Source organism: Saprolegnia parasitica (assembly GCF_000151545.1).
Source record: "Saprolegnia parasitica CBS 223.65 unplaced genomic scaffold supercont2.3, whole genome shotgun sequence".
In the NCBI taxonomy this organism is placed as follows: domain Eukaryota; phylum Oomycota; class Saprolegniomycetes; order Saprolegniales; family Saprolegniaceae; genus Saprolegnia; species Saprolegnia parasitica.
Window position 1 is genome coordinate 506,289 of NW_012156397.1, and position 23,576 is coordinate 529,864.

Consider the following 23,576-nt stretch of genomic DNA (forward strand, 5'->3'; position numbering starts at 1 on the left):
CCGCTGGCTTCGAGTTGGAGGACACTGGTGAGCATGTCGCGGCCCTCGTACTGCCGCGTGTGGATGGGATGGAACGACGGGTCGTGCAGAAGCGCCGTGACAGTCACTTGCTTGCGTCGACAGCTTCGAAACGTACTCTGGACGATGCTAATGTGGACGCATGTCCAGCAGACGCGCACGTGGCAGAGTGCGTGGCCTTTTGCCGCGGACGTAAACTGGTGCGTGGTACAGTGGCTGCAGTAGACATTGCCGCACTAGGCCAGTTTGCATTTCCGCATTGAAAAGCATCGAGTTACCGTGTGGCAGTGGTGCTTGCGATGGAGGAGCTTGAACGACCGGCGGCAGCGCTCGCACTGCGTGGCATCGCGCTTGGGTGCGAGCTCGCGCTTCGGAACGAGCTCGTCGCGCTTGACAAAGGCATACCGACGCGGCCGGAGACGTGAGCCACGTTGCGGCTTGGGGCGACTCGGCGCCGGCGTCTCGGGAAGCGGGTCGAGCTCCACCGGTTTGGAATGCGCCGCATTGTTGTTGGTGTCCATCGAGATGCGGCGATCGCTACTGGGAGTCCACGGGTACACGTCTTCCGAGTACGACTCTTCGTCGTTCGAGGACGTATCGTCATCGTCATCTCGATCGTTGGGGTAGGTCGCGCCGGGGTCGTCGTCGTCGTCGCTGTCGTCTTGGGTCACGAGGTCCTGGATGCGCTTATCAAAGTAGCAGCTCACGCAGACGACGACTTGGTGCAAATGGTGGTCGCGCCCGAGCACATCGAGGGACCAAGTGCACCGACTGCACACGACTTCGCAGCACTAGACGACAATATGATCCTTCTGGTTATAATCATTCGGTTGACGTACAAGCGGACAGCGGTGTTTGGGGCGCACAAGGTAGAATTTCCGCAGACAGACAAAACAGGCGCCAATGACCGTCGCGTGCTTGGCGTGGGGCACGAGCGTATGGCTCGGGCTGAGGAGATAGTCTTTGAACGCGGCGCGGTGGCGCCGTGTCTCGTCCAAGGCAGCGTACATCCTGCGCGTGCAAATGCTTTGAGGATTTGGATCCAAAGATGGGCTGCAAGTGGCGCAATTGCGACGAGGCACGTGTCTCTGGTGCCGGCGCACGGACGCGACATGGCGCTTGCGGGAAAGAAAGGAAGACACCCATACATCACAGCGTCTCTAAGAACTCGGTTTCGCATCGCGTCTCGGCGACACACCAGAGAAAGGAGACAGAGTGGCACGATGGACGTCTCGTCGGTACCCGAGACAGCTACCCCCACAGCTCTCCCAGACGACAGGCACATCATATACGTGGGTGGTAGCATGTTGTAAATGTACTTGGGCGGATCCCGTCGAGCTGGTCGGCGACATGCTTTCTTGTCGCCGTCGTTGTCTTTTTTTTTCTCGAGTACGGGTCGTGGGTACTCGTCGCGTCTGTTTTGTGTTGGGACTAGCTCAACGCTGTTGTTGTCCGACCGGTCGGACGGAAGGACGATCTACTTGCGGTATCTCTGTCGCAGCAGCAGCAGCAACTTCGACGATGACGTAGGACTCGCCGATGGCGAACTAGGATGCCTTGTTGACGCGGGCAAACCGGGACGTGTGCAATGGGTCGCCGATCCTTTGTCGAGGCCAGCGTGTTGCGTCCTTTTGAGCCAATCACATCACTGGATGCGAGACTCGTCCGCGCCGATTGGTTCGATAGGCTGTAGACTGACGGTTTCAACGACAACTTGTGCTTTTGTAACGATCACTTCAGCGCGTTGAATAGACAAATAATACAATGCAAACATCGTTCGAGTACCAGAACACGCAACTTAGGACGCTTCGTCGTCACTACTCTCGTCGTCGCTGCTCTCGTCGTCGTCCTCACTGCTGCTATCGTCGTCGCTCGTGGCGGCCGTGAGCATGGCTTCCATGTGTTTGAGCGCCCAGCCGCATGTGTCCTTGTCGGCGCGCAGCTTGTGCGTCGCGGCCTTGTGGCGTTGTGCGAGGTCCAAGAGCGCCGTGTCGCTCTGGCGCTGGATCCATACACAGTAATCGTCGAGGAAGAGCGTATTGAGCAGGTAGTGCTGGTCCGACTTGGCCAAAATGTCAAAAATTTGCAGCAAGCAGCGCAGCACCACGCGCTTGCCGCGGGCGAGAATGTCGTGCACGTCATCTAGCACGCGCAGCGCAAGCGAGTGCTGGCGCAGTAACGGGTACGTGAGCATGCGCCGGAGGCTCGTCTTGGCCACGAGATCGAGGTCGGCACTGGGGTTGAGCCACGCCAGCGTCGCGCTGTTGATCATGATGGTCCACGCCGACTCGACCGTCGCGTCACCCGTCGTCGAGCGCAAGTCGTACGCATACGACGCGAGGAGGTCGCAGAGACCACCAAAGAGCACGGCTTGCTCATCGCGCGAGAGGAGGTGTTCGCGGTGTGGCAGGCGCCGCAAGAGTTCTTGCTCGGCTTCCGTAAACGAAAAGACCGGGTCCAACGATAGACTGTCCATGTCCTGGATCAACGACGTCGACGGCGGCTTGGTTTCAGGCAGCGAGGCCCAAAATGGCGCGAACCGCAAGGCTTCCGCGAGGTACTCGTCCTCGTCCGCGCCGGCAAAGTCAATCAAATAGCGCTCCACGTCAAAATCCTTGTCTTCCATAGCGGCTTGAAGCACTGACCGGTCGCTCGCGGGCGTCGTGTCGGGCAGCGGCAGCGCGAGAATTTCCGACACTTCGCCGTGCCACACCTTGAAAAAGTCGGTAAACCGGTTGTTAAAACCGTACGAGGGCGGGCCAATGTGCAGCGTGATCGGCGGCGCTTTGGTCTCAAACGAGAGCAAGCTCGCGTCGGTCGCCATCGGTGCTGGCGCCGGCATCGTCGTCTCGATCTCCTCGGCTGTCGAAGATGACGACGACGCGACGACCTCGATCAGCGGCGGCTTGGGCAACCTACAACCATGCTACTTGTCAGTATACCTACATACACCAGCTCGTCAAAAGTCGTCAGCGTACGCATCGGGAAGGCCGTCGTCTTGGGGCTTCCACTTCTTTTGCTGGAGAAGCGTCGTGAGAAGGTCGAGATCGGGAAAGTGCGCGCCCGGCGTCGCCTTTGGCAAATGTACAAAAATGGTGCCGTGCTCCTAATGCGTAGTACACAGGTTGGCTCTGCGTAGATATGTAGTCATGTACGTACCTTGTTGATGTCGTAGACGGCCTTGGCGCGGTCGTCGTCGACGACCTCGAGCGGAAACGTGAGGTTGAGCAGGTACGGTTTGCAGTAAAGTGAAAGCTGCAGCCGTCGATCGTGTACTCGAGCTCCGAGACGCGCACGTACGGCACGTGGATGTCGATGTACACAAACGCGTCGTCTTGGCGCACCAGAAAGCGCGGCGTCGCGGGCATTTTGGGCTGGCCTTTCTGTGGGATAAAAGACTGTGATTGGTTCCCGTCGGTTTGATCGCGCCGGCAATATCAAGTGTGAGAGGTCGACGCGGCAAACACTCAAAACAACAAGTGTTGAGCCGCTTTTGAGAAGCGTTGGGAGCATCCATCGCAAGCGTTCCATTGGATGCAGCTGCTCGTATCTACTCGAACGATGCAACGCATGCGTCTCGACTGGCTGCTTATATGGTGCCACGTCGCTGGATTGCCTTCCGTTGGCGCCAACGTGCTCGGGCGCAGTGAAGGTGTTGGGTCGCGCCGGCAATATCAAGTGTGAGAGGAAGCTCAAATCGGTAGATGTTGAGTTTGGAGACGAGGCTTTTGAGATGCGTGGATCGACATGATTGAGATTCTTCTGGACAGCGCTTTCTTCCTTGATACTACACGGTGCTATAGGAAGTGAACATGGCTGAACCGCGGTCGGTGGTGTCGTACTGTGCTCGTCTTCGCATCGCTCGTCTTCGCATCGCAAGGTCGCGCTCTTACTACCCTCCGAGCATGGTCCCGTGCCAGTCGTTGAGCGCCAACAGCCGCGGCCGATTGGGAAATTGCATTGACGCGCGGCCACAACGAGAAGCGATTTCTGACGCTGGACGACGTCAGAGGCATATGCACTGCGCTTGGAGCCAACCTCTACAAACTCTTGAGCCCATCATTCGACTGGCGAGCGTCGGTCAGAAACAAGGAAAAATGGGGGTATTCCCTTGGTCGTGGTGCCAGCGGGGTAGGGCTCGCGGTGGGACTAGAGTTTGCTCCCGCGACCAAATGCCGATCGAGCGTCCACCTTTAACCTGTCATTGGTGTACACATACTTGGTGCATGCAAGAACGCAAGTCGCGACGCTCGCAAAGCTAAAAGGTAAAACGAAAACGTGCACAAACTACTTACGTTAACGACGACTGGGTTGTCGCGACGGTCGCGCTCATTGCGTCGTCGGCGGGTCGTCTTCGGTCGACAACTTGGCTTCCATGCGGGCCACGGCTTCAGCGAGTTTAGAGATTTGCGTATTGTGCTCTTCGAGCTTCCCAAAGAGCGTGCCTTGCTGCGTCGCAATCTGCTGCTGCGTCTCGGTCGTCTTGCTCAATAAGTTCATCAGCATGGCCTCCATCGACGGCGAGACGCCTTCCCCCCTCCCGAGGGCACGACTGCCGCCGCCAACGGGGTGCTGGGGGGCGTGCTGGGGGGCGGTAGTGAGACGGGCGTCGGCTCGAGCGATCGCTTCCGCGCCTTGGCCATCGCTTTGATCTCGTCCTGCTGACGGTCGAGCGTCATTTGGTCCATCGACGGCGCTGACGACGACCGGTTCATGGAACGCACACCGCCCTTGATGCTGCAGTGCGCGGGAAGCATCTTGCGCTCTAGGAGGAGCTGCGACGTGAGCTGCGCGAGCTTGGTGAGCTTGAGCGTGTCGACATCACTGAGACTTGATCGCGGCTCCGAGTCGACAACGAAGACGGTGCCGATGCAAACGTTTTCGACAATGACCGGCGCGCCCGCATAGAAGCGAAAGTTGGTGCTCTCGGTGGTCACGAGTGGGTTCTTGCAGAAGCGCTCGTCCTTGGTCGTGTCGAGGACGACCGTCACGTCTAAAAGGTACATGGTGTGGGCGCAGAAGGACACCATCGTCGGCATTTCTAATCGATTCGAGTTGGAGTGGGTTGGAGAGGATCGTTCGAGTACCGGCTTGGCCGAGGCCCAAGTACGCTTTGAACCACTGCCGCTGGTGCTTGTAGTCCATAAAGGCGACGCACGCGGCCTTGCAATGCGACGACACGGACTTGCGCGCGCTTGCCGCAATCCGGTCGAACGCGTCTTCGCGCGCCGAGTCGAGGATGTCGAGCATTTTGAGCATCTCGGTCGTCTGCTTCTCGACCGGCGACGGCACGGGCGGCGGCTTGGGCCACGGGTACTCCCAGTCGTAGTCGAGGCGGTAGCTGCAGAGTTGCATTTCCGTCTCGTTGCTGTACGCGCTGCTAATGTTGCTCTGACTCGTCACGCTCATGTGGTCGTCGTGAAACACAAAGAACGACGACGACGACGAGTGCGCGGGGTCGTCGAGGATGGTATGGCCCGAGCTGCGTCGGTCCGGACGACGGGCGTCCACGGCGGCATGCATCACAGGGATCTTTTGCACACAGACGAGGCAGACCTGCGCGACCGTTGGCTGCTCGTGGCGTGCGAGCACGAGGCGCTGGGCACGCGGCACTTGCTGCAAATGACCTCGCCGCACTACAGCATTGTCGAGCCATGCCACACGTGAAAGCAATCAAATAGTACCATGCGGCAATTGTGCTTGCGGCGCAGGAGCTTGTTGAAGACCTTGGCGCACACGTAGCACTTGCGGCGGTGCCCGTGGTCGACCCAGTCGTCGGGGTGGATGATCTGCGAGATGGCGAGCGGCGGCTGGCCAAAGTCGAAGCGCCCGGACGGCGTCTTGGGACTCTTGCGCGCGAACGGACTCTTGTCTCCGTCCATCGTACTATTGCGCTCTAGGGTATTGTTGATGGCGTTGTCGTCGTCGTCGTCGTCGTCTCAACGCCGAACGCAGTGTGTCACCCGACTGTCTTTGCCAAAGCGACGCGCCTCAAATAAGGGTCATGCGTGTCAAATCACCGCTTTGAACCCGCCAATGTCCGAAATGAACCTTGACATTCGGACATATCCGAAATGCACTCGCGTGAAATTCGGATTTGACAGGGACGTTTCAAAGAAATGGCACGCGTGGCACCAGCTGGTGCCCAAGATTTGACAGTGCACCTGGCAAAGCGATGACGCTTCGACAGCGTCGACCCGCGACACGGCGCCGCCGACACGAGCTTGTCGGATGCATCTCAAGCGTCACGAGCTACGAGATTCGGTGCTGGTGATCGGAGAGCCGTCGCACCGTACGGCGCTCGTCTACTGCTGACCACTGCGACCCTCACGGCGTTGCACACACGACATCAAATACGATTCGATTAAACAATACTTTTAGGAAACATCATTTTTGGTGGCGCTTAGAGCGGGCAGAGCTTGGACTCCATGCGCTTGACGGCCTGTGCGAGCCGGTCAATTTGCTCCGTGTGGTGACCAAGCGTCGCAAACATCGACCCTTGTTGCGACGCCAAATGCTGCTGGGTCTCGGTCGTCTTGCAGAGCAAATCGAGCAGCATGTCTTGCATCTTCCCGTCGGTCTCGACCACGTTGGCATCGATAATGACCGACTCGGTGGTCGCGGGGACATTGCGTGACGGGTCCATCTCGGGCGGCAGCAAGTCCAGCGTCGGCGGCATCGGACCCAGTGACGGCGCCGGGCCAAAGTCCGGCGTGAGCCGTACCGACGGCGCTGGCGTGGTCGACTTGATCAACGATCGGTCGTCGAACGACGCCGCTTGGCGCCGCCGCCGATGCCGGTAGCGCAACTCGAAGATCCGGCGCTCCTCCATGTCCTTCATGATGCTCTGCGCGAGGTTCTCTAAGCTCCCGAGCTTCTCGCACTCAGTGCGTGGTGCCATATCAAACACGGCAAGCGTCCCAATGACGTGGCCTGCTGGTGTCGTGAGCGGCGCGCCGGCGTAGAAGCAAACACCGCTCTCGACGAGCGGGCTGCGCTCAAAGCGCGGGTCCAGCGCGGCGTTGAGCACGGCTTGTGGCCGCCCCGACGTGACCACTGCTTCGCAGAACGCGAGCTGGCGCGGCACTGACGTCTTGGCGAGCCCAAGCTTGGCTTTGAACCACTGCCGATCCTTGTCCATAAAACTCACGACCGCGATCGGGCACTCCATCGTGTTGGCGGCGAGGTCGCACCAGATGTTGAACGTCTCGTCCGGCGGCGAGTAGAGCACGTTGTACGCCTGGAGCGCTTCGAGCCGATCGGCTTCGTTGGCCTTCTCGGCAGCCTCGTCAACGTCCATCTCGTCGAGCGACGCACCACGGTCGCGGTGCAGTGCGTACTCGATGCTGGGTAGTCCATCGTCGACCAAGGGCGAAAACAGCAAGAGGTCGTCGGAGCCCAAGTCGGTCGTGAACCGGTCCGAGTCGACCGTGTACGAGAGATGCGAGACGGCGGCGGCTTTGCGCTCGGGCGGGCCCTCGAACGCACACGTGGCGCACGTCTTGATGGGCATGTGTCGCTCAGGCGAGAGATGCACGAGCTTATGCAAGATGCATCCTTGCAGAAGAGCTGCCCACACTAAGTCATAGTTGCTAAGGACGAGGAGACGACGATGGTGGCGACGTACGAGGCGGCAGTGGTGGCGGCGGCGGAAGAGGTTGTGGAATTTTTTGGAGCACGCGTCGCAGCGGTACCGCTCCTTCTTGGAGACCCACTGCGACGGCGGCAGAATGTCTTCAAAGCAGATCTCGTGCATGAGGCCGTCTTTTGCAAACTGCTTCTTCGATGATGCACCGTGCTACTGCTGTTGGACGAAGCGCACCGCGCCCCATCGAGATCATCGCGCAGTTGCCTTCGTGTGTGTAATCAGATCGAAGTTCGAAGGCGTGACGGGGCACGCTGTGCGGCCGCGGATCCCACACATCGAAGATTCGCAGGTAACCGCCAAACGGCAAAGTCGGCAACGTCGATCTTTATGCACTCGAGGCGTTCTCGCGACTGCGTGCGGGTAGCGCTCGACGTGGCGTCATGACGCGACGCGAATAGCACCGACCGTCGGCGCGCAAGTGTGTGCGCCCGTCTGGCTCAAGTCGTTGAAGAAGGCCAGGAGTTTCTCACCCAAATCCCTCGCGGCTACTTGCATTTGCCACATGCACACTGGCGCGAAATTCATCAAATGTATGAAAGGAGGGCGACGATCCAGTGACGGTGCTGCCCACACGAGAGCTAATCGCAGTCGTTCCGCCATACAAAGGCGCTTGGGTTGTCGCTGCACGCCCCTATAACCGTAGGTCTCCGCCGCGCTGCCACGTGGCGCGAGCGCACTGGACTTGTCGTCACGGCATCGCACCGATGAGTCCGATTTGTGTATACGTGTACCTGGTAAATGCGTCTTTCTCCACCACTCAAACGCACTCTGTGCTGGTCGACATCATACTCTTGCCCTCATCCCCACCGGTAGAAGATTGCGGCAACGCAATTTTATGCACACCTTACTCCTCACGCACGCAATGACTCAAGAAGCGTCTCAAGGCGATGTAGCTGGCCCATCCACGCGTGCGTGCGTCGCTGCGACGGGTGCCCCCATCATAATAATGGCTGCTTGCCGAGCACCTTCGACGATCCACCTGGCCCAAGGTACTAGCGCGCACCTACTAGCACGGGAGCGGCTTCTTCACAACACGGTAATTTTCGAGCGGCAACCAGTATCCAGTGACGGGCAACCGACTTCAACTCGGTGTTTGCCGACCGCGCCAACACCCTTGCGCCAACCTGCGTCGATTTTTCACGTGATTTTCACGCCGCCATTGTGAAATCCCACACACCCGGCGATGACTCTTGCCGCGAGCGGGCATGTATACGCGAAGTCTGATCGGGCAGGACCAGACGTCCGCCATATTGCAACGGCTTCTTCGGCAAGCTACCGCAACGTTTCGCAAGCCGTCGCGACCGCCTATCCTACTCTAGAGGTTGCTGTTTGCTCGATAGTATGAAGTATCCAGGCGACGTAGGGCTAATATTGTTATAGTTGGTATATACTCTAGTACATGCAGAGGGTAGTTGCGGATCATGCCTTCTTGGCTTCGTCGGCCATGAGCTTGGCCTCCATGCGGGCGACTGCGTCGGCCAACTTGTTGATCTGACTACCGTGCGAGTTGATGGTCGCAAACATATTGCCTTGCTGACTCGCGAGCTGCTGCTGCGTCACCGTCGTGCGGCTCAGCAAATCCATGAGCATCGTCTCCATCTTGGGGGCCGGCGCACCGGCCGCCGACGCAGCCACGGCGGTCTCGCCCGTGGTCGACACGAGCGCGGCTTCCGGTGCCGGCGGGGGCACGTCGGCAGCAGGAGTGACAGGCGCCGCAGGAACCACCGGCGCAGGCTCGGACGGCACTTGCTCGGACGCAGCGACCGACGAGTTGTTGGTCAGCACCGAGGACCGGTCGGTCGCACCAGACGGACGCTCCATGGACGCCGCTGCGAGCTTGCGGTCTTCGAGGTTCTTCATGACGACCTGCGCCAGCTTCTCGAGGGTCCCGACATCACCCGGGTCGCGCGTCCGGGCGGCGACGTCAAACACAAACACTGTACCGAGGACGCGGCCGGTGCCAGGACAGATGATGGGCGCCGCCGCGTAGAAGCGGATGCCAGCGCGGCCCGTCACGAGCGGATTCCGGTCAAAGCGCTTGTCGAGGGACGTGTCGGCCACAAGGATCGGCTCCTTGGTGTAGACGACGTGGGCGCAGAACGAAACGTTGCGGGGAATCTCCTCTTGGATCAGGCCAACGCTCGACTTGAACCACTGCCGCGTCTCGTCGATAAAGCTGACGCCAGCAATCGAGCAGTTGAGCGCTTTCGATGCGAGGTCGCAGATGATATCAAACACGTCGTCTTGGGGCGTGTCGAGAATGTCATAGCTGTACAGGTCCTCGAGGCGGTCGGCCTCGTCGGCGCAGGCCGGCGGCTTGGGCCACGCATGCTCCCAGTCAAAATCGAGCGGGTAGTCGCACGGCGTGCTGGTCGTCGGCAGCTCGATCGGCGTGAGCGGCGAGTTCATCGAGTGCGTCCGGCCGCTGGTGCTGTGGTAGTGGCCGCGCGAGAGCGAGTGCTCCGAGGCAGAGCTGCTAAAGCCATGCGGCGCGGCCGACGCGACAGTGGCCGGCGACGGCGCGACGCCAGAGCCCTCGCCAGGTGGGTTGGCAAAGCCCATGACACACTGTACACAGACGCGGGCTTCGGTTTGGCCGACGCTGGGGAGCATGAGCTGCTTCTTGAGCGCGCAAGGGCTGCAGACAATCTCGCCACACTAGTGGATGATGATCATGAGACGGTGGTCATCGATAGAGATGGCGAGCGTACCACGCGGCAGTGGTGCTTTCGTCGAAACGCGCTGAAGTTCTTATTGCAAATGTGGCAGCGCTTCCGCTCCGAGTCCGAGACCCACGACTCTTGTGACCGCAGCGCCTCGAGGACGATGACGTTGCCCTTGTTGAGCGCGGTCGCGTCCATCTCGACGGACGCGCCCCGGGAGAGCGCCGGCTGCACCATGCTGGTCACGCTCGGCTGCTTGTTCATCCTTCCAGTCACACGTAAAAATGAGCCCTCGGTAGCTGACTGCCTTGAATGTCCGAGGAAGCCAGCCAATCAGAGCGCGCCGTCTTTGGTTACTACGAATTACATGGCACATTTCGCAGCGCAGAAGCGACCGCGCCGATCAATTTTGACCAATCCAAAGCTACTTTATGCGAAAAAAACAGCCAATCGGAATCGTTCCAATCCAGATGCGCCTTGATTGGCTCTGGTCTTGGTTGGAAATCGGCATCGGATTGGGTCGCTCTGCCGCCGGTGCTTTTTTTCGCCCTGCATACACAATCCAAGTGAGGTACCGGATCCAGAAACAGCGCCGATTCCAGTGCGAGTGGCGTGTTTCTAGAACCGGCATTTTGGCCGCACCAGCCGTAAGCCGTAGAGAAGACTCGAACCTGATGGACGCGTTGATCGCCATGTATACCATCCGCGCAGGCTGTGCGACACGTGCATTGCCCCCTGGACTTGTCTAGCTTTTCGCGAAGCGTTATCCTCCCACGCCCGTGCCGAATTTGGCACTCTGTGTTCTTGAAGCTGACCCGTGACGCTCTCTTGCACATGGGATCGTCGTGCCATGTCTGCGTTCCCATGCCGTTCGTGCATATTGCCCGCGACATTCTTCGTCTGCATCGTCGTTCAGGTCCCCGTCCCATGCCTGTCCACAGCAACGGCGCGGCTGTTGCAAAATCGTGAGTAATGTGCTGCCGCTATCCACACGCCCCTTTGCCTTTTATGACCCCGCACACCCGACGCTTGGCGCTTCTGGCCACCACAGATACGGCGAGGCAAGGCCATTGCGTCCATCGTGTTGTCGACGATCACACCTTTGCATCTTCTTATCGACAGACCGCGCGAGGAACCACGCGTGGATGAACCCTGCGCCGTGGCCTCGCATAGGTGCGTGCGATTAGCCAATCCGGATACATATGCCGTCGGAGATATATCCGGAATTCCTACCGCGGCGAAGTGTAATTCGGTCGACGCAGGATGGCGGCCGACGCGAGCGCGTTCTCCGAGTACAAGTACTACCTGAGCAGCGCCGTCGACGTCGAGGTGACCTTCCTCCTCTCGTATGTGGACATGCCTCCGCAGCAGCTGATGCATGGGCGCGACCGGGTTGGCGGCCATGAGCTCTTCCCGGCGCCGGAGCTCGTGCAAGCCATGGGCTCGGCGTCCGAGCTGCAAAACTCGCCGATGAACGAGCTCTTTGTGAGCGCGCAGATCTTTGCCGACGGGCTGCCCATGCACACGATGCCCATCTGCACCAAGAGCCCGAGCAAGGTCAGCGCGTCGTGCTTGTACTGGAACGAGTGGATCACGCTGCCCGTCAAGTTTCGCGACCTTCCGCGCAACGCGGTCATTGCGCTCACGATCTGGGGCGTCGGCGAAGTGCCCGTCGGTGGCACGACCGTGCCTCTCTTTGCGCGCAATGGCCTGCTCAAGGACGGCGCGCTCTGCCTCCGCGTCTGGCCGCGCGTCGCCGCCGACCCCGACGTGCGCACGTCGACGCCGTCCGACTATGAGCACGACAACCAAGCCGAGATTGTCACGCGACAAATGGAGTGCTTCCGCCTCGATAAGCTCAAGGAGCGCTACGACCGCCACGAGATGCCACGCCTCGACTGGGTCGACCGCATTACGAACCGCCGCATTGCGCGCATGCGCAGCAACGCCGAGTGCCCGGGCCCGAAGGAAGAGTTCCCGTCGTACATTCATGTGCGCAACGAACCCTGTCTTTGGATCGACCTCCCGTACTTTGGCCATCCCGTCGTCTACGAAGAAGAGCCGTACCCGATCCGCAACGCCAACCTGTATGGCGACGCAGGGACGCGCCCGCCCGCGTCGCTGGCCGGCGAGACGCCGGCTGCCCATCCTCGGTCGCTGAGTCGCATTGGTAGCAACAAAAGTCCTATCTGTCTCTGCCTCTTATTCGTATGTGTATGGCGTAGACAACACGGCCGACTCGGCCCTTGTCGCAGTGTGGGACCCGGACCTCGCCGAGGACAACCCGGCCGAGCGCAAGTACCGCAAGCTCGCGCGCGACATTCTCCGCGGCTCCATTGACCCAAATTTGAAGCCCAACCGCGAAGAGAAGTTCCGCATCGACAAGCTTCTCGGGTCGTCGAACGACCACCTCAAGAACGACGAGAAGGATCTGTTGTGGAAGTTCCGCTACACGCTCGTCGAGAATCGCAAGGCGATCGTCAAGTTCCTCCTCAGTGTGGATTGGCTCGACGAGACCGAGGTGACGCTCACGTCGGAGCTGCTCACGGCGTGGACCGAGATCGATGTCGCCGATGCACTCAAGCTCCTCGGGCCTCGCAAGGAGTTTCGAAGCGACCTCGTGCGTCATTTTGCGGTCGCCGCGCTCGATAAGGCGCGCAACGAAGAGCTCCTCGACTTTCTCTTGCAGCTCGTGCAAGCACTTCGGTACGAACGGCGCCACGAAGCGTCGCTCGGACCGCTCGCGCGATTCCTCATTTCCCGCGCGTGCAAGCACTTCAAGATGGCCAATTTCTTCTACTGGTACCTTCAAGTCGAGGTCTCGGATGTTCGCGACGGTGACATGTTTACCCGGATCCTCGAGCGCATGCTCGCGCAGATGCGCGAGTCGGACGATGGCATGGCGATCCTCAACATGCTCCAGACCCAGAACGAGTACATGAACCGCATCATGGCGCTGCACTTGCGCGCCCGCGATGAAAAAGGCAAGAAGGACGCGAAAGAAGAGAAGCTCAAGCAGTACCTCAAGCAGATGGCGTGGCCCAAAGGCGTGCACATTCGACTGCCGCTGGACCCGTCGATCCATCTCTCGGGCATCGTGCCGACGTCAGCCAAGATGTTCAAGAGTGCCATGTACCCGTGTGTGTTGGACTTCACCACTGTTCTCGTCGAAGCCGACGTCGCCGAGGTATCGGACAGTGTCTCATATTGTCTTGTGTTGTCATGCTTGATTGCGTAGGACACGGAAGCCACGTCGCTGCGCGAGTCGCTTAGCGTGCTCAACTCGGGCCCGTCGTCGTTTACAGCGCCACCGCCGCTCACGTCGATGACGTCGAATCGTTTTCTGGGTCTCCGCCGGGACAAAGACGGACCGGCGTACAAGGTCATGATCAAGAACGGCGACGACTTGCGCCAGGATCAGCTCGTCATGCAAATGTTTAGCCTCATGGACCGGCTTCTCAAGAAGGTGAATCTGGATCTGAAGCTCGTGTCGTATCAGATTCTCGCCACGTCGCCGTCCGCGGGTCTCATGATGTTTGTCAACGACTCGTATCCGGTCTCGGGCGTCATCTCCAACTACAAGACGATCCAGGCGTTTCTCCGCGCGCACAACCCGGACCCAAGCGGGTACGAAGGGATTGCACTCGAGGCCATCAATACGTACGTGCGGTCGCTCGCTGGCTCGTGCGTCTTTCGTACATTCTCGGCATTGGCGACCGGCACTTGGAGAACGTAATGATGAAGAGCCAAGGCCACCTCTTCCACATCGACTTTGGCTTTATCTTTGGGGCCGACCCGAAGCCGTTCCCGCCGCCCTTCAAGCTCACTAAAGAAATGGTCGAAGGCATGGGCGGCACCAAGAGCGAGCACTACAACAAGTTTGAGACCCTCTGCTGCCAAGCCTACAACTGGTTTGCATCTCTCTTGTCGATGGTACACAATGTGATGTGTCGCTGCTAGGTTGCGCAAGAGTGCACCCATGATCCTCAACCTGCTCCACTTGATGGTGGACGCGGGGATTGAAGGCTACACCAACGACCCGCAAACGGTCCTTGCCAAGGTCGAAGAACGCTTCCGCCTCGATCTCACGGACGAGCAAGCCGAGCAGTTTTTCCTCCAGCTCATCTCGGACAGCATGAACGCGCTCTTCCCCGTGCTCGCCGACATTGCCCACGACATTCGCGTCAAAATGCGATAAGACCTCCCGTGCTCATAGCTGTCGTAACGATGTCGTAACCACCCACATAAATATATATATGCACGTACCATACCCACATCATCATCATCTTCCATCCTTCATGCGGGAGTCGTCCAGCATCGTTGGGATGCCCCATGATGACAATAATGTGCGCATTCGGTGGTGTAAAGACTCTCGACAGTTTGTGCCAATGTCTCCGAGTCGTGCCAAGAGTCCGACAGTAGCCCAACCAGCGTCGACGCCAGCCACCGACCCCGACAACACTGCGCGTGGGATCGCATCTCGACAGCTCCACTTGCCGCCGATTGATGTCGTCGGCCTCGGTGCTGACGACGTGGCCAAGGTGGCCGAGATGCCTCTTCTTGTCCCGTAGTACGCTCATAGCACGCGGTAGTTTTTCAGTGTCGCGGTCTTTCAAGAAGACACGATGGCGCGAACGCCCGCGCGTGTCTACGTCGACCTCTTTGCGCGCATCCAGTTCTCGACCGACCTTGTCCGCGTCGCGGGGAACCGCAAGGCGCTCGAGCTCTTCCTCGAATGCTACGAGCTCTGCCTTGGGCTCGTCGTGGTGCCCCACCCGAGCCTTGGCCGCGGTACTAGCGCGATTGTACATACTACCCTCTTTGTTGCTGACGAGGCAACGTAGAATGGCTGCCGTGTGCCGAAATGTATCTCTTCCTTGGTCGATTCGCCAAAGCGCGATCCTGCGCCCAGCGGGTTGGCGCGTCCCAGGACACGGAGCGTGTCAAGCGCATCCTCGTGCTTTCTCGCCAGCACGAGCGGGCGTGCGAGACGGTTCGAAGGGCCCTCGATGTCGCGCACCCGCCCATGGATGATGGTATGCACGCGTTGATCGAGGCCATGGACAGCGTCCTGTCGACGTCGCCGGCCTCGCCGGAAGCCTTGTACCTCAAGACCGCTGTGCTCGTGGCCACCAAAGCGTACGAGAGTCTTGTCGTGTTTCTGGCCTGGCTTCCGTTTCCACTTGTGGCCTCCGACACCAACTTGCTCGTCGCGAACGCGCGAGCGCAGAGTCATGTGGGTAGTCTCGATGCAGCCATTGCCGTGCTGCAGAAAATGCCACCTGGCCGCCACTCGCCCACGTCGCGCCTGTACCTCGACCAGCTCCAGCGCATGCAGTCGCTTCGGGTGTGTCGCCACCCGGTAACGAACGACATGCATATGTGGTGAGTGTAGGCGCAAGGCGTCGCGCTCGTCAAAGGCGGCCACTATGCCGCGGCCATCGACATCTTGACGACATGCTTGGGTCTTGAGACAGAGAATGCGCTGTACCAAGCGAGCGTCTTGTATGAGCGCTCGGGGGCCTTCTTGGGCGTACCAGGAAAAGAGATGGACGCGATTCGTGACGCAGAGTCGTGTCTTCGCCTGCAGCCCAACCACGCGCTGAGCCATGTCCGTCTTCGAAGTGCACGTGTGCAGCTCGAGACGGCCAAGTTGGTACCACCCAATCGTTCGGTTCACGACAATAGACCCTGGGAGTAGCAGCACCTCGTCTACAAGGAGCAACGAGCAGCAGACAAGGCCAACAAGTACACCGTCCCGATCCTTGGTCTAAAAAAGATGTGAAGAGCGTGGCTCGTAGACGTCCGTCGTATGCCAGCGTCTTTTTCCGGACCAGCGCCCCTTCCAACCTGGCGCCGCGCGACCAGCTGCGCTACTTGAAGTCACAAGCGTCAACAAGAGAGCCCACGAGTGGACCCAAGGCGACACCATGGCTCGCGACGACACCCCTTGTCGACTATTACACGACGTTGGGGATTTCGCCCGCTGCATCGATGGACGAAGTCAAGAAGGCGTACCACCGATGCGCGCTGCGACTACACCCAGGTGACGGCTATGAAAAGTACCTTGCGGTACAAATATGGATGTAGACAAGCGCAAGAGTGCGGATGCCGACGAACAGTTCAAGGCGATTGCGACAGCGTATGCAGTGCTGAGCGACACATCGGCGCGCGACGAGTATGACCGCGTGGTGAAATCCCCGTTTTACTCGACACATTAACGCGTACCTGGTGTGCTCTATATGCCGTCGTCGTCGCTTGAGTCGACTTCGAGCCAGTACGAAAGACTGCCCCGCATGATCTTGGCGATGCGCTCCGTCTCCGAGTCCAGCGCCAGCGGCTTGGCAGGACTTCGTCGCAAGGGCTTGGCGGTGCGAAACACAGACGGAATGTCCAAAGGTACGGGTCGGGCTGTCGAGCGACGAGGCGGCTCGCGTGTGACGGCAGCGGGTATATCAGCTACGATGTTGGGAGTGGTTTCCTGAGCACGGTGTGTCAGCCGTGCAATCTCGGCAGCCAAGTCCTCGGACGCACGACGTGTGGGCAACCGTGGCAGTGGCTCATCCAAACGCTGTACCAGACGCGAGAGCTGGTCTGCAATGGACAGCGTCGGCGTCTGCGGTGTGCACACATCTTTGGAAGCTGGAGTCGAGACATCGGCGTGGGCCTCTGAAGACGCCGGAGTCTCCAGCGCAACGATCTTTTTCGCAAGCCGTCGGACGACGAGCTTGGCGGTCGCTTCGGCGACGGCTCGGCCTCAATTGCGCCAGTTGTCTCGATGTAGACGTGCTCTTTCGATGGCTGCAGTGTGTCAGCAACCATCTTCTCTCGCACTACCGCAGGCACCACCGGCGTGGCGTCGTGTGGCGCGCTGTCTCCAGGTAGCGTCGTCGCCTTCTCTGGATCAGTTGACGCTTTACCCGCATCCGGCTGCTCCGTCAGATTGAGCTGCACAGGTACGACATCCGTTGCCGGGTCGGTACGCTCTACCAGAAGTGGCGGTGATGGCTTGACGGGGCTTGCGCATGCCGAGCAGCTCGGTGTCGACAAGGAAGTGAGTGCGGCCAGTTGCAGCTTGATATCTTGCATTGTCTCCAGAACCGTCTTGAGGACATCGTCGCCGATGGCGTGGGACCTTTCGGACGCTGGGTGGCTGCTGCCAGACCACATGCACAAGTCCAGATCGGCCACGGGTGATGCAGGCGCGCTCTCGATGGGAGGGGCCAGCAACGCTGCCAACGCCTCGTAGTCATCGTCTTCGTCCTCTGACGCCACCGGTGTGTTCGAAACGTCGTGCACGACGGATTTCATGAGTGTGTCGCACTCGTCCTCTAGCACATCGTCTTGTCGAGCTTCGGATGTTGGCGGGGCAAACACACTGAGTGCTGACAAGTCGACGTCATCGCTGGATCCCTCCGAGCCATCGGCGGGAGCGTCGGGTAGCACGGCCACGTCGTTGTTGCCGAAGCCTTCGTCATCGACGAGCGCAGTCTTGCTAGCCATGTCGCCAGTCGCATCGAAGGCTTCAAAGCCGTCCAACATGTCGTTCATTCCGTTTGTGTGTACGTCGAGAGCCGTCATGTCAAACTCCATCTCGGAGTCGCTCCAGTGAGCACGGACAACGTGGTCGTCTTCTGCGGCCTCCGAAGCCGGGGGCGACGTTTGTCGCAACCCTCGTGGTGACGTCGATGGTAACGCTGGTGGCGACGCAGTTGGTGATGGTTCTGGTGACGGTATTGGTGACGCTAGCGACAATCGTGACGGTGACGCTGACGGTGACGGTGACGCTGACGGTGGCTCTGACGGTGACGGTGACGCTGACGGTGACGGTAGCTCTGACGGTGACGGCGACTCTAACGGTGAAGCAGGTGGCGATCGTTGCGGCGACGCTTCTTCCGGCAACACGATCATGACGTGGTTGAGTCGTTGATCAATGTCGGCGAGATCGCGTTGTACTTTCTGGAGCAGTCGCCACGAGTCGGTCTCGACGTCGGTAGACACGGCGGCAGGTGGCACTGCTACAACGTCCGTCTCCACACGCCCGAGGGTCGTCTTCTGAATGCGAAGGTGGAGTTGGCCCTACAAAACAGTATGTCTAATGAGACTTACACACAACGCGTTTGCTCTTTATACGCGGTACTGTTGCGTGGCATCGACAATGTGGTACCAGCCGCACACTTCGGGTGTCCATTTCAAGAGCGACAGGTCTACGACAGCTTGACCAAGGCGCCGCGGCGACTCGAACGACGACGCATCGTGCAGCCACAGTGCAAACACTAGTGGTGCCTCTCGCTGGAGCTCAAAGTTGGCACTGCACGAAAAGTCAAATGCGAGCGCGGAGGTCACGGGCACTTGATTGGTGGTCTACGTCGCACCCGCATTTATACCAATGGGTGTATGAGTTTGATTATACCTGACGCAAAGAACCCCACTCGACTTGAACGCTCGCCATGAGCGACATGGCATCGTGGTCTTGCAGGTCCAAGTGGCGTGCTTGTAGAATTGATACCTATACATATATCATCATCGCATGTGATAGATGAATAATGTGTCGACATACAACAACGTCGTTTTCAAGGTTGGTGTTGTCCAGCTCGCGAGGTTCCGCTTGCACAACCATTGGCTTGGTAAAAGGCATCTCGTCGTCGGTGACGACCGCCGGCGTGGGACGGGGTAACGGATCGTGGCGCGTCATTTCCACAGCACGGGGTCGGGGCTCAGGCGCTGGTGTCAGCACTGTCGGGGGTGCTGGGGCAAAAGCCGAAACGCGCCCATTGCCGTGATTAAAAACTATGTGAACTTGAGCGCGACCGTGGTACACACCATCTAGGTGACGCGTCATGCCATGTCCAATGCGAGGTCGATGCAAGTGTAGCACCTCGAAGGAGTGGAAACACACCGTCAATGCCTTGCGTCCGAAAGAGAAGAGATGCTAGCGGGATCGCGACAGCGCCAAGGTACGCGAGGTCTTTTCCGGATGCGACGTGCCACACGTCGAGGACCACATCGTCGACCGCCATGCTCTCGAGTAGTGCAGCATGGATAGTCACGTGCTCCTGAAACGTGTACTGTGATGTCGGTGCGAGGAGCGGCGAGAGCTGACGCGACATCCACTTGCCCTTTTCCGTGTCAAACGCCACCGCGGCGGCGTCGTCGTGAATAACATCGCCGACACAGAGCGCGCACTGCACTTGAACACTGGACACGGACGCAGATGCGAGCTGGAAGCAACCAATGCGCACCGAGAGCATCGATGTGGCGGGTAGCAATTTGGATGACGTCGTCTTGGCCTCGAGAATAGCGCCAGCACTCGGCTCGGACGCCTCGAGCGAATGCACGACATGCAACGGAAGAGAGGGGGCGCGGGCTTGAAAGTGCGTCAAGTCCCATTGGATCGGCACCGTGTCGGGGAGCGCCGCCGCATCGAGGACGATGTGCGCACGACCAATGCAACGCAGTACCGACGTCATGCTTGGCTGCCACCACAGCTCGAAATCGAGAGTGACGGAGGAAGATCGGCCAACGTGCTCGTTCACGGAGCTCCACGAGGCGTTCGTGGCATCCCACCACATGGAGCACGCAGCATCATCGAACGTGTACCGGAGCTCGCAGCCAAGGCCTGAAGCTTTGCTGCCACCAAAAGGCTCGCGCAACGACAGCCTCCATTTGTGGTACATGGCGCTCGTGTCTGGTAGCGGGTTGACGGAAGCGTCGTCGTCGCGGCTCTTCGGGACGGAAGAAGCCCTGTCGAGGCTTTCGTCGAGAGGAGGCTGCGTCTTTGGGTTCAAGAGAGCAATGGCTGCATCCGCGTCGTCAAAGAAGGACGGCGGTGGCGCGACGTTCTCTTCACGCGTCGTGTCGGAAAAAACAGCGTGTGGCTCATTGTCATTGAAGCCAATGGTATCGAGGCCATCCCCTTCGATCGCATCGAGTAACTCAAGCACGGCGTCGTTCAAGGCCGATCGCGGCTCGCTGACGTCGTCACTCGGTGGCGTTGCGACCACGGCTTTCTCTTTGGCATTTGTAGGCGTCACGTCTACGGCCAGCTTGAACTTGTCGGGCGTGGAGTTGTCTGTGAAAGTGAGGCTTTCCCACGCCCAAGCGTTTGGTGCGGGTTCTGGTGCTCGTGATCGCCAAGCACGAAAGGCTCGCTGGAGCACACGAGCTGCCATCTGCTTGTCTGCCAACGACAGTGGCGGCGGTGTTGGTTTGCAGTGCTTGCGGACACACCATCCACGGTACAGTGATTGAAGTCGCACGACACATCTGAATCGTGCAAGCCATGCATCAATCTAGTTGCCATGTCACGTCGTTGGATTTAGCGTTGGCGGTCGCAATAGTACCCTACCTGCAAGGAGGAGCCCACGGCAAGTTGACATGCCACGTGACCAACAATGGCAGCGTCAAAGAGGTTGACGATCGGGGCGTCGCCGTCAAAAATGACATCCAAAACCAATCCCGCGTCGTTTCTACACCCGTAGTAATGAGAGCTCCAAGCCGTCGATGTGATACATACTCTTGGACGATGTGCAATGGTAGCTTGACAAGCCCCACGAGCGTGGTTGCTTGCGCTTGCTGCCATACTTCGAGCACCTGCGTGAAAATCAGGCCAACAGCAGCAATTGATGCACGTACCACTGTCTTGGCGCGCACAGCGGCCACGTGCATTTCGTCCACAGGTCCTCGGGTACAAAGGGTCACGTAGCAACGACGCACTCGAGGGCCACGCACATGCTTCTGGATGCTTGCGACAGCCGAAGACCATGGCATCTTGGCCGAGATGCGTAGGCTCGTGCAACCATGTGAGACGACGAGTCCATCCACGTGGGACACGTAGAGTCCACACTCGAGATCGAGCTGCGTCAAGGGCTCGGGTGCTCTTGCAATGGCAGGTATGGGTGGTGGCCCAAGCGCTGGGCGGCGTGGCGAGGCCAGTGCTTGAAGAAACAAGAGTCATCTTTGGTGTACTGGTCAACGAGGGTGCGCCACGAGTAGCTGGGAGCGTCGTCGGGGCCAAGGCTCTTGGCGGTCGCGAGCACCGTGGCTACATCGTGCTGCGTTGCGAGATTTGTTTCGATCGGCGCGTTGATGGCTTGCTGCATCGCCTTCTTGAGCGCTTCGCCCTTCTTGACGAGCGCATCGAGGCGAGACGTGACGGGCGACGGCTCTCGTCGCGCGGGTTGATGGTCGTACTTGTCCTTTTCGTACACATGTTCGTACGTGTCCGAGTTGTCGGTCGATGGTGTTCTCGAGCTGCTATTATGCGTAGGAACGAGTCGCGTTGGCAGCACGAGATCGCGGTTCCTGCGCACGGTGACCGCGGATGCAATTGGGATCGGCGTATCATTCTCGCCCCACAAGAGCGTTGCTGAGAGCTGCAGCACACCTCGTACTTGGAACGTCGACTTGCGCACGATGGGCGCTTCCTTCTCGAGACCGGGTGTTTCCATCTCAGCGAGGCTCAAGGGAACCTCGGCGCGCCCGACGACCTGATGCGTCGCCTTGTCGACGACGTCCAGCCGCAGCGGTCCCATGTCGGCAAGGTACCTCGCAAAGCGGTCGCGGGAGACATGGACGGGGAACGCCAGCGTCTGCCCCTCACGGAGCAGATCGCCCTTCTCGTGCATGGCCATGGCGCCCCACCATCGCACGCGGGCGAGCCATGGCCCATCGGCGCGGACCTTGATCCGAACCTTGACGTAGCCCATGACGGGTCCATCTACATGGGGCGGAAGCGACCCGAGGGCGACGACGATCGGCCGCTCGTCCATCGCGTCCATGCGATCTTCTTCTTCCTCGTCTTCTTTCGCGCGTCTGGGTCCCGGGTCGGTGTAATTTTATTCCAACCGCGCGTACCTCGGACATATAAACCCTACATTTTATGTGGACTACAAATGCCAAATACATAGTGTGCATTGAATGTATATTAATATACGAGACGAGGGGCTGGCCAGATTTCAAATCGAAATACCGGAAAACGAGGCCATTATCCGGTATTATCAACGTCGGATAACAATCAAGTGGCATCCGGCGTCGCGCTGCGGTCGCAGTCCGCAAATTCCCGACGACGATTCCAACGTCGACGAGCATGGCCCGGCGGCCGATGAGCCCCGACGAAGAGTTTGTACCACAGCAGCTGCGCCCATACATGCACCACTCGCATGAAGATTTCTGGGTCTCGCGCTGCTTCCAGCCGCTCTACCTCGCGCTCATCATGTACGAAGGCTTCCTCCCGATCGCGACGCAGCAGGCGCGGACCGTGTACTTGCTGCCAAAGCTCCACATGGAGCGCTGCATTCTCGATCCCGCCGCATTCCACATCTCGAAAAGCGTGCGCAAGAAGGCCAAGGACTACACGCTCAAGTTCAACACGGCGTTCGACGCGGTGGTCCGCGGCTGCCACGAGCAGCACGGCGTCGCATGGCTGTACCCAGAGGTCGTCCAAGGCTTCCGCGGCTTGCTGCCCGGCATCACAGTCTCGGACCAAGGCCATCAAGTCCGATTACACAGCGCCGAGCTCTGGCGAGGCGACGTCCTCGTTGCTGGCGAGCTCGGCTACACCAACGGCGCCATGTACACGAGCCTCACGGGTTTCGTCCGACCGGGTGCGAATGGCGCTGGCACAATGCAGCTGCAAGCACTCGGAAGCTACCTCCACGTCCACGGCTTCCAGCTCTGGGACCTCGGCATGTCGATGGAGTACAAGCTCCACATGGGCGCCATGGACGTCCCGCGACCGACCTTTGTCCAAATGGTCCGCGAGCTTCGGTCCGTTCAGGTGGCCTTACCTGGCCACGATGTGAATGCTCGCACCATTATGGACACGCACCTGGCGAAAACAGGCAGAAGACAATAATGATCGAAGCCATCGTCGTCGTCTTGCCGTTCCCATCATTTCAATAGGCTTGCTTGCTACTTCGTGCGACGCTTAAAGCCTAGGCACCACAGCACACCGTGTAGTATGGTCCAGCATCACAAAGCCAGAGCTTGGAGGCTCCGTGCAGCTTCAAGAACCACCTGATGATAGGAAGAGGTGTGTCACCCTACATCGCACTCGCAAGCAATCGCACCAAGTCGTCGCACCGACCACCGCCGAAGCGTCTCTCTACCTGGTGTCGACGCAGTCGTCTCGGCGGTGGCCTCAACGCGTACTTATAGAACTACATGGCAGGCGAGGCCGGAGCTGGATCGGCCCGACCAGCTTGCGCGAGTAGCCGCCGAGTCGTGACTTGGTGTTTGTATCGGGC

At 59.4% G+C, this 23,576-nt stretch overlaps 9 protein-coding genes across 9 annotated transcripts; 3 read left to right on the plus strand and 6 right to left on the minus strand.

Annotated features, from left to right (window-relative positions):
* Nucleotides 1–1,816: 1,816 nt before the first annotated feature.
* SPRG_19003 (hypothetical protein) lies at nucleotides 1,817–3,386 on the minus strand (the record flags this gene model as incomplete). The annotated part of the gene is made up of 4 exons (XM_012339812.1): nucleotides 1,817–2,933; nucleotides 2,997–3,124; nucleotides 3,178–3,273; nucleotides 3,315–3,386. 4 exons carry the CDS (start codon nucleotides 3,384–3,386, stop codon nucleotides 1,817–1,819), a joined length of 1,413 nt encoding a protein of 470 aa, XP_012195202.1.
* A 961-nt stretch (nucleotides 3,387–4,347) lies between these two features.
* SPRG_19004 (hypothetical protein) lies at nucleotides 4,348–5,900 on the minus strand (the record flags this gene model as incomplete). Its single annotated transcript, XM_012339813.1, has 5 exons — nucleotides 4,348–4,555; nucleotides 4,585–5,059; nucleotides 5,106–5,574; nucleotides 5,625–5,654; nucleotides 5,703–5,900. 5 exons carry the CDS (start codon nucleotides 5,898–5,900, stop codon nucleotides 4,348–4,350), a joined length of 1,380 nt encoding a protein of 459 aa, XP_012195203.1.
* A 521-nt stretch (nucleotides 5,901–6,421) lies between these two features.
* SPRG_19005 (hypothetical protein) lies at nucleotides 6,422–7,774 on the minus strand (the record flags this gene model as incomplete). Its single annotated transcript, XM_012339814.1, has 1 exon — nucleotides 6,422–7,774. One exon carries the CDS (start codon nucleotides 7,772–7,774, stop codon nucleotides 6,422–6,424), a length of 1,353 nt encoding a protein of 450 aa, XP_012195204.1.
* Nucleotides 7,775–9,085: 1,311 nt separating this feature from the next.
* On the minus strand, nucleotides 9,086–10,566 carry SPRG_19006 (hypothetical protein; the record flags this gene model as incomplete). Its single annotated transcript, XM_012339815.1, has 2 exons — nucleotides 9,086–10,324; nucleotides 10,378–10,566. The coding sequence occupies 2 exons, from the start codon at nucleotides 10,564–10,566 to the stop codon at nucleotides 9,086–9,088; spliced, it is 1,428 nt and encodes a 475-aa protein (XP_012195205.1).
* Nucleotides 10,567–11,557: 991 nt separating this feature from the next.
* SPRG_01413 (hypothetical protein) lies at nucleotides 11,558–14,604 on the plus strand. Its single transcript, XM_012339630.1, has 5 exons — nucleotides 11,558–12,499; nucleotides 12,555–13,516; nucleotides 13,568–14,024; nucleotides 14,081–14,240; nucleotides 14,290–14,604. Exons 1-5 carry the CDS (start codon nucleotides 11,593–11,595, stop codon nucleotides 14,525–14,527), a joined length of 2,724 nt encoding a protein of 907 aa, XP_012195020.1. The 5' UTR covers nucleotides 11,558–11,592; the 3' UTR covers nucleotides 14,528–14,604.
* A 350-nt stretch (nucleotides 14,605–14,954) lies between these two features.
* SPRG_19007 (hypothetical protein) lies at nucleotides 14,955–16,419 on the plus strand (the record flags this gene model as incomplete). Its single annotated transcript, XM_012339816.1, has 5 exons — nucleotides 14,955–15,120; nucleotides 15,174–15,676; nucleotides 15,725–15,985; nucleotides 16,031–16,077; nucleotides 16,131–16,419. 5 exons carry the CDS (start codon nucleotides 14,955–14,957, stop codon nucleotides 16,417–16,419), a joined length of 1,266 nt encoding a protein of 421 aa, XP_012195206.1.
* A 405-nt stretch (nucleotides 16,420–16,824) lies between these two features.
* SPRG_19008 (hypothetical protein) lies at nucleotides 16,825–17,922 on the minus strand (the record flags this gene model as incomplete). Its single annotated transcript, XM_012339817.1, has 1 exon — nucleotides 16,825–17,922. The coding sequence occupies one exon, from the start codon at nucleotides 17,920–17,922 to the stop codon at nucleotides 16,825–16,827; it is 1,098 nt and encodes a 365-aa protein (XP_012195207.1).
* Nucleotides 17,923–21,191: 3,269 nt separating this feature from the next.
* Nucleotides 21,192–22,109, minus strand: SPRG_19009 (hypothetical protein; the record flags this gene model as incomplete). Its single annotated transcript, XM_012339818.1, has 1 exon — nucleotides 21,192–22,109. One exon carries the CDS (start codon nucleotides 22,107–22,109, stop codon nucleotides 21,192–21,194), a length of 918 nt encoding a protein of 305 aa, XP_012195208.1.
* Nucleotides 22,110–22,477: 368 nt separating this feature from the next.
* On the plus strand, nucleotides 22,478–23,487 carry SPRG_19010 (hypothetical protein; the record flags this gene model as incomplete). Its single annotated transcript, XM_012339819.1, has 2 exons — nucleotides 22,478–23,097; nucleotides 23,391–23,487. 2 exons carry the CDS (start codon nucleotides 22,478–22,480, stop codon nucleotides 23,485–23,487), a joined length of 717 nt encoding a protein of 238 aa, XP_012195209.1.
* Between the last annotated feature and the right edge of the window lie 89 nt (nucleotides 23,488–23,576).